This window comes from Rhopilema esculentum, chromosome 19, assembly GCF_057945365.1.
Source record: "Rhopilema esculentum isolate cy_ngs chromosome 19, ASM5794536v1, whole genome shotgun sequence".
In the NCBI taxonomy this organism is placed as follows: Eukaryota; Metazoa; Cnidaria; class Scyphozoa; order Rhizostomeae; family Rhizostomatidae; genus Rhopilema; species Rhopilema esculentum.
The window spans coordinates 4,022,689-4,031,194 of NC_142833.1; the positions used below are offsets into that span (position 1 = coordinate 4,022,689).

At 34.3% G+C, this 8,506-nt stretch overlaps 1 protein-coding gene across 1 annotated transcript; it reads left to right on the forward strand.

Annotated features, from left to right (window-relative positions):
* Positions 1-134: 134 nt before the first annotated feature.
* On the forward strand, positions 135-5,886 carry LOC135688498 (uncharacterized). The gene is made up of 9 exons (XM_089114083.1): positions 135-194; positions 1,096-1,144; positions 1,614-1,756; positions 2,244-2,528; positions 2,750-3,244; positions 3,699-3,940; positions 4,633-4,755; positions 5,216-5,276; positions 5,698-5,886. Exons 1-9 carry the CDS (start codon positions 158-160, stop codon positions 5,853-5,855), a joined length of 1,593 nt encoding a protein of 530 aa, XP_088970209.1. The 5' UTR covers positions 135-157; the 3' UTR covers positions 5,856-5,886.
* The last annotated feature ends 2,620 nt before the right edge of the window (positions 5,887-8,506 follow it).

Below are 8,506 nucleotides of genomic sequence, written 5' to 3' on the forward strand. Positions count from 1 at the left end.
AGGTTTATTGTGCATTCAAAATCAATGTCCTATAAGCAGTGATCAAGCTCAAGTACTTTTTTTGAATCAATAATCGTCCAATTTAGATATCATAGCAGTTTTTATAATGCATGCTACATATTCAATAGTGCACGAAATATCTGCAAGAATTAAAGATATGAAAATGAGCATTGATGAAGAAATAAATAAAAGAGGTTAGTTTTATACTAATGTTTATTGTAGATGCCTATAGATACTGTATTGTAACACAAGTATACATAATAATTATATCTTAACATATTTGCTTTCAATTCCAACAAATACTATTTGGATATTTATCTGTAACATACAAGAAAGGTTAATTATACTTGTCCCTGAGAACAGAAAACAGAATATAGAAATATTGCAATCTTTGTGTACGTTTTGCGGTCTTCTTGTAATATCGTCGTCTAATTTAAGTTTCGTAGGGCTGATGTTATCATCAACGTTTATCCATTAGAAAGTTTTTAAATAATTAGCCAAAATCTTCAAATTTATATTCAAAATTTAAGTGTTATCCAAAAATAAAGACATAATTTTGGTCCAGAGAAAATTAGAAAGCCTTAAAAGACATTTATTATGGAGATAAGATTGAAAGTCAAGAAATAATTATTGGCTAAGATTTGTTGTCATATTCGACAGGTATAATTATTGGCTAAGTATCCAGGGCCTCCGACGAAGGGGGGCCGAGAGCCATGCCTCCCCAACTTTTTGCAAACAATAGAGCTTTTTTACAAAATCTTTTGTTATAGGTGCTAAATTTTTTCTTGCCCCTAACTCCCACTTACCCACCTGTTTTGGAGCCCATTGTGTCAGTGATATTTGTACAAACTTGATTGCAGCGTTTATTCTATTCAAACCACACACAATATTTTGCTACACACGATTGAAAATTGGATTGTGCAAAATTTCAGTTGCTCTACCTAAGTGCAGTAGTGTCATAAGTTCAGAACCATTTTCTGTTTAAAATACTGTTTATTCTTTATTCAATGTTGCTTTCAGTTTAACTTCAACGTTACTTCTTGCATATATTCTGATTGCACAATAATTATTATGCTCTTTCTGCCTTTGCTTTAGATTCCAAGAAAAACGGCAGAAAAAGAATTGCTGAAATGATATTGGCAATGTATCCTTTCGTAACATTGAAATATCTGCAAAGTTTTTCCTCGATTCAAATGTCTACAGTCTGTATCAAAATCCTTATTTCCACTGCATCCTCGATTAAGATATCTAACCTTTTTAAAATAGCTTACAGACTGTGAAAAAATCGATCAGTCATACAAAACTCTTTCTTCATAGCAAACAAAGCATTAAAACAAATGCAATTGTCTCTTTTTATCAAATTTCATACATGCCGAACCTTGTGTCTACCGAAGTTTTTCCAAACATTTCCATCTTTGTTACACCTGTCTTTTAACACTTGCCAATCGAGCGTGCAAGCTCCCTACGTACCACAATAAAGCAATTTTGTCAGATTCACATCATTGCCGAAATCACAATAATTAACTTGGTTAGAAAGAATAAACACAGGTTTATTCCTTTGTGTTCTGCTACTTGCTACTACTTTAAACTGAAGCTAACTTAACAGAATGCAGGGCTAAAGTCAAAATGGAATCATCAAAGCATCAGTCTCTTGTTGAAACAAACAAAATACAACTAGAGGCAATTTCTAACGAAGAGATGGAACTGCAAAACAGGGTTAATGTGGCTTTGCAGAAACAATTAGAATCACACCAAAGTATGACACTTGTAACAATATATTTCTCATATTGAAAACTATACTTTTTAATACACACAGCAGAAATATTGCACATCCATGACTGTCTTCACAATTGATTCTTTTTTTCAGAAAAATCCATATTAAAGTATAAAAACGGTACCAAATAGCTTTGACTCTTGCTTTTAATTATGGGTTATTTTCTCTGGTAAAGCCATTTCCCTCCCTACATTTTATTCCTGATATTGATAAGGAAGTTCAACAGGGTGAAAATATATCAAAAGGGTGAAAAAAGTCCTTCCTGTTAATGAAGTCCGATGCAAAAAGATTTACAGAGTTTTCCAGCCTGTCTTCTTTCAAAACAAAATTAAAAAGCTTACCCTCAACTCTCTTTATTATTAGCCTATCTCTTTCCCCCATGTAAGGGTCCCTCCCTAACATAACAGACAAAGGTGCATAGTTGCTATACATTTTGACAATGATTGTGAAACATTTGTCTTTGAACCAGAGACAACACAACTCAGTGATGTTACTTGCAGCAGTGAATCGGCCACCATGCAGACGTTGCCCAACCGATCTCCTAGAGAAATAGCCCTTAAGGATCAGAATGTTGGTCATGTGACACATGATTCCAGAGACATTCTTAAGCAACAGCCACAAGAGACCTTTTTGAATATTAGGTCAAGCTCAGAGTCAGGGAATTATAAAGGTAATCGATTCATGAACATAAAGATGCCACAAATGCCACCAATGCCTAGGATATTAATGCCAAGCAAGACTAACATGGGAAAAGGTAAGCAGAAACGAGTATATACTGCCTTCTAATACCAGGTGACTGACAAACCATGTCAAATATTTTGCCCACAAGATCCTTTCTAACATACTAACTAAGGAGGCAATTGCCCCTCCAGGCCTGGGACCTCTCTTTGTCAAAGGCCAGAATTAACCCACTGCCGAAGTTCCTAAGAAGATTCCCATTAAGTCATTAAGTTCTTTTTACCTGCTCTGTTTTAGAGGTCGATGCAGATCAGGAGTGCCAGCCAGATATTGCATTTCCAAAGATGCAGCCTTTCAGCTTGCAGATGCCAGTGCGAAAAAGCTCTTCGCTGCTAGATGATAAATTAACATCTCTCAGAATTCCTACCATGTCGTTAAATCTTCCCAAAGCCGTTGATAATCTTCATACAAAATCAGTTGCACAAATAGAGGAAAAAGCACCACTTATAAGTGACAGATGCCTGATGAAAGCACCAACTAAAGGTTCTCCTGGTTCAAAAAGGAACAATTTGCCTTACCCTAGAAAACCAGTGGCACAGCAAAGGAGTCCAACTGGTCTTGGTCTGTCCCCATTAAACGACAAAAGTCATCTAGATTTGGAAAGTGACCCTCAAGCTGCTAACACATCACCAGGACCCAGTGTTGGAAGAAAGTCTCTTGAAAGTCTCAAAGAAGTTGATGAAGTCCACTTGAATGAGCCATTCGATATAACCAACACAGAGTGTATTCCAAGTAGGTTTTTGTAACCTATTGTGTAACTTTTCGCTTGTTACTCTTTGATCGTTGTTTCCCTGTCGAATTGCAAGATAACCAAATTATCAACAGTTGTAGAACAACATCAGTTTTAGGGTACTTTAGATTGTCTAAGGATGGGTGCAGTAAAACATTGAAAGAAAACAGGGTCATAATAGAAGGACAATTTTGTCTTTGATTGTGATGATTTCAGTATGTACTACTGAAGCCAAAATATTTGTTAAATTGTACTATACTTGCTAAGTTGCTGTATCTATAGCAACAAGTATAACAAAATACGTCAATAATAATTATGAGCCAGGACTATGCTTTGATTCAAATTATTTCGCCCTTAAAAGAGATTTTAAAGACTGTAATATTACTAAACGGATAAGATTGTATCTTTATGAAAATTTCATTTATCACTTTTATGGGGCTTTGTAATTGTTTACAGCTGCAAGGCAGACAGATCAACAGTCAAAGGAAAGTGATTTAGATGTTGCCTCGCGGACTGGGGACTCTGCTTCAAAGAATTTTTCTGAGATGCAGAAAGAGTTCAGCTCTCCCTTTCATCTGAGCATTGATCTTCACGAAGAAAACATGAAGAAGTTTACAAAGTCACCTGGTGATGGGTTTATTATGAACAGCAGGCCAATGTTTTATCAAACAGTTTCTGAAGAAAGTGACGCAAACATGGTTAGTATCTTTATAAACATATCCTTATGATGTGCTTTTAAGATACTTTGACAATAGATTACTTAGTTGAAAGGTCCAGCAATATCTTCCTGTGTGTAAGAAGGAAGAACCGCAGGATAGGCTGTCCGCCGGAATCTGTGAATCTTGCAATGAGTGTTGTTACGAAAGATATACAGGAATAAAGCATGCGACGACGAGAATCCAATGTCACGAGATAAAATTTTCAAAATAAATTAAACTTAAGGAATATACTAAGAAGGAATATCTTCCTGCTTGTTATACAGTATGGAAACAGCGACTGGTAAATGAATTTTAAAACTTATGAATTTGTATTATTGTGAATAAGTTTGTATATTATTGAATATGTGAATATTATTGAATAAGAATAAGAATCTGTTTGATAGAGAGTTTTTTCGGTGCTGTTTTGATGGCCTTGTCATTTGGATAGTCAAAACATATAAAGCAAGAACAGACTGTATTGTGATGATCAAAGACCGCCATGATTTGTTGTTCGTTTATAACTTCTTACTTGTCATTTTTAAATGTAGTCTGCGATATGTTTAAACAAAATATGATTATTCTCCAGTTTGATTCTGCACATCACAGAAGTTTTCATCTTTGAGTTTCCATTGTGTCTACAAGTGTAAAGGATCTGAAAGAAAGATGGTAATTTTCTTTTGTGCTTATTTTAGAGCCAGCCAGAAAATCCAAGAAGATCAGAATTTGGTAATTTCCTAGCCTCGGATTCCTTTCTCAACAGTGGCTCCATTTTCTCGTTTGGAAATTCGTGCAATGAGCAACAGAGTCCTGATATGGTATGCAACTAAACACATTCTATACATTTAAAGTTCAAACTATTCATTTATTCTTTACATCAAAAATAATTGTTTTCCGTGTCGACCTAGAGAAACTTTTATGAAAAACAAAAATGAATAAAAAGGCGATGCTTCAAAGGTAAGTACACAATACCTAGCAGTAAAGACTAGTCTCCACAAACTGTTAAATTCAAAAATTCAAACAATATTGAGTTACTTTCAAAATCTTCTTCAACTCCATTTTGTCTTTAAAACAGATTTAAAATCAGATTTCAAAGATTTATAATTCAAAGCTTTCAATAAAGTTGCTAGAATGCATTCCTTGTCTTTGGTAGTTGCTTTATCTTTTAGACAACTTTCAGCATTCCAGATGCTTCTTTCTAAAGGAAAACCTACAGAAAGTCGAATTCAACAGTGATAATACTCGAGGTTATGCATTTCAATGAATATTTCTTTCTAGAGAGATGAAATTATGGGCAACAGCCAACCAGTCCCGTTTCAGTGGCCCAGTGCCTCAGAAGGTATTGTACCATTTGCAGTTTGCTTACAATATTATTTTATCAATTTGTAACTAGCTACAACTCCCTGTACAAAAGGAAAGTTTAATCTTTCCAAAATTCTTTATCTTATCAATTGAAAGACATACATTCCTTTCAATCACATGGTTTTTTATAAAATGTATTCTGGATCAAAGGGCTTCTTGATAATATACAGTGAAATTATTTTGTGGAAGGGAATGGTTCTATGGGGAAGTACGGCTATTTGCACAGGGCTCTAATTGGGGCAGAATTACGTGTTCATCGATTAGAGATCTGTGAATGGCAGTTATTCTGTTTATTGGATAACCTATAACGAAACAAGACAAAAAAACATTTTTTGAACAAATTTCATCTTTAATTGTGTTGTGTAAGAATTAACCTATTTTTCATTCGTACTAACCAGAAAAACAAGGAACAGAAGCAGGCGATTCCAGTGGATTCTCTTTATTCTCAAATTGTTCTATTGGCCAAGAAAATCAAGCCCAAAGCAACCAGAGTTTCAGTTTCAGTTTTACAGCAAGCGGAAACGAGGACAACCAAGGAGGGTTTTCTCTTTTCTAATGAGCCAGATACTACTTTACATGTTTTTGCATGTTCTTTAAAAAAATAACAACAACAAATCTTAATTTTTCAATAGATTCTGCGCCAATGCCGGTAATAAAGAATTTTTATTGAAGTTTGAGAAAAAGAATCGCACAGGATTAATCTTAGTTTTACTCTGGTAGAAAAATAGCAAAACTGGTAGGGCACCATTATTTGAGAGCACAGAACAAAAAGAATGGTTCGTTGAAAACAAAGATTTCCAAAATTATTCATAGAGAAACAGGAAACCCCCCCCCCCCCCCAAAAACAGGACAACTTAGAACAATAGGAGTTTCAACCCTGCCTTTTAGTACTATAATATAAACATCCATCCCTAATGGATGTATATTGTAATTTCTTTCTGATGTAAAAAAGATCAGTTGATATTTACAACTGTTGTTGAAATGACATTGAAAATAAGCCTTTAAAATTGGACCTTCAAAAAAGTAGCAAAACCTTCCATCCGGTATTCACTGATTGAAAATGCTCCACCAGCCCTCTAACAAAAGACACTTTGGTTTATCCAATTAAATATGTACGTTGCGTGTGGTACTTCCTCCAGAATAACGATAATATAGTTAGCAAATAAATTTAGTACCAGAATGAAAATATAATAGCTTGAATGTTAAAAACACGACGTTTCGAGCGAGCATGAAAATTATTGGTGTAGTTAACAAATAAAGAAGAGATGTCGCTCCGACGATGTCATCGATGTATCTAAACATTTTAACATTCTAATGAGTTGAAGGAACAGATCTAAACATTTTAACTCCTCCAAGCATTCTACTGCCGACATGTCCATCCTTGGCTTATTGCATGCACCGCAAGACGCCACCAAACGGAAGACTTTGGAAAAACGTTTAATTTTTAATTTCCGTTTAATAAACATTTTAATTTTCTTCAATAATTTCTTTTTATATCTATTTCCTTCTCTTATCTTACTCTCCTTACTTTCCCCCCATTCCCTTATTCTGTTTTTTTTTCGGTTGTGTCGCATCTCGCATTCTTCTCTATATATCGAATCTCGCCTTCTCTTTGTTCGGCTCGTTTCTTCTCTAGCCATTTGATAACGAGTACATGCTCGAAACGTCGTGTTTTTAACAATCAAACTATTATATTTTCATTCTGGTACTAAATTTATTTGCTAACTATATTATCGTTACACTTTGATTTAGGTGATATTTACATTTGCAGCTATAATATAGGTTGGTATGTCCACTGTTCTTCAGTTTATTGATATTTAAAAACTTCTTGCTGTATTCTGATTTCTACTCTTACTCAATAAAATTTTATTCATTTGCATTTTACTCTGATAATAAAAATTCGTTTTTGCTTCAGACAGTTGTAAAACATGTGACCTTGGTTGAAATTCAGATTATTTCGGTATTAGAATGTTTTTTCTCTAAAACCCATGTTCTTTTTGCTGTCTGACTTTGGCTGGATGAGGGTCGAACTACTAAACCTACTTACATTTCCAAAAATTGACTGTAAGTAGAGGATATATTTCAGATTTCTTAAAAAATGAAAAGAAAATGATATTTGAAAATATTATTGTTATTTGGAGGCTGAGTATATTCAAAATACTAAATTGTGAATATTCTTCATTACATTAAATTTCAGAATAATTCCATATTGTATGAAAACAACCGCGTGGCCACAAAATTGCATTATTCTTTGATGTTGCCTCGCTAAGAGCATTGTAAGAACATTACCATCATCAGGCATCACGTACAAATCTGAAGGTGGGGGGGGGGGGGGCTGAAACAGGCACGATCGAAAAATTTTGAGGCAACGCCCTCCAAAATTCCATACGACGCCCTTTTTAGAAAATACTTGCGTATTTCCACTGAATTTCATAAACCGTCTGATTTAGAGAAGATATCAATAAAGTTTCGTTAGAGTAAACTTTCCAAAAAAAATTCTCTCCTTTTATTGCAAAAAGCAGGGGGCGGGGCTATAGCCTCTGCAAGCCCAATGGTTGCGCGGTGCCTGATCAGATTAGATGAAAAATTACAACAAAAGAAATATTTTTAAGGACAATTTACACTCATGCTGACAAAAGGAGCAAATTTTATAGTAAAAATAGAAAACCAATACTGAAATTAGGAAAACATTAAGAAGACCCAAGCCATCAAGCAATCTCGGCCAATTATACAGAGTGAGTTGGCTATTGGTGTGAGAACTATAAAACTTTTGTAGACTTGATACTGTATATATATTTCTAGTTACAAAATAGATTATTTTGCAATGGATGGTTTTTTTGCTTTTCCCCCTTTTATATTAAATCTTTATAATCATGATGATAAAGCAAGATTTTTAGAAATCAACAAATGGTAAAATTACAGTGCGCTTTCCTATAGCCATATTTTCAAAATGCTCTCTCAATTTTCTTTATACCATCCACTTACATCTTCTTTCCGGCTGTCGGTCAAATCTTTGTTTATTCAGCACATGTTGGTCTCGGTTTCACGCTCCAAGTATCACATATTGTTAGCAGCTGCAAAAGATTGTTTTTATGGATAATAAAACCATATAAAAAATGCAAGCTCTTGCCCGTAATTCTAACAATGCCATTCGAGAATTTATTCATTCTATTATAATTATCGAAACGTACAATAAGTAATTTTATA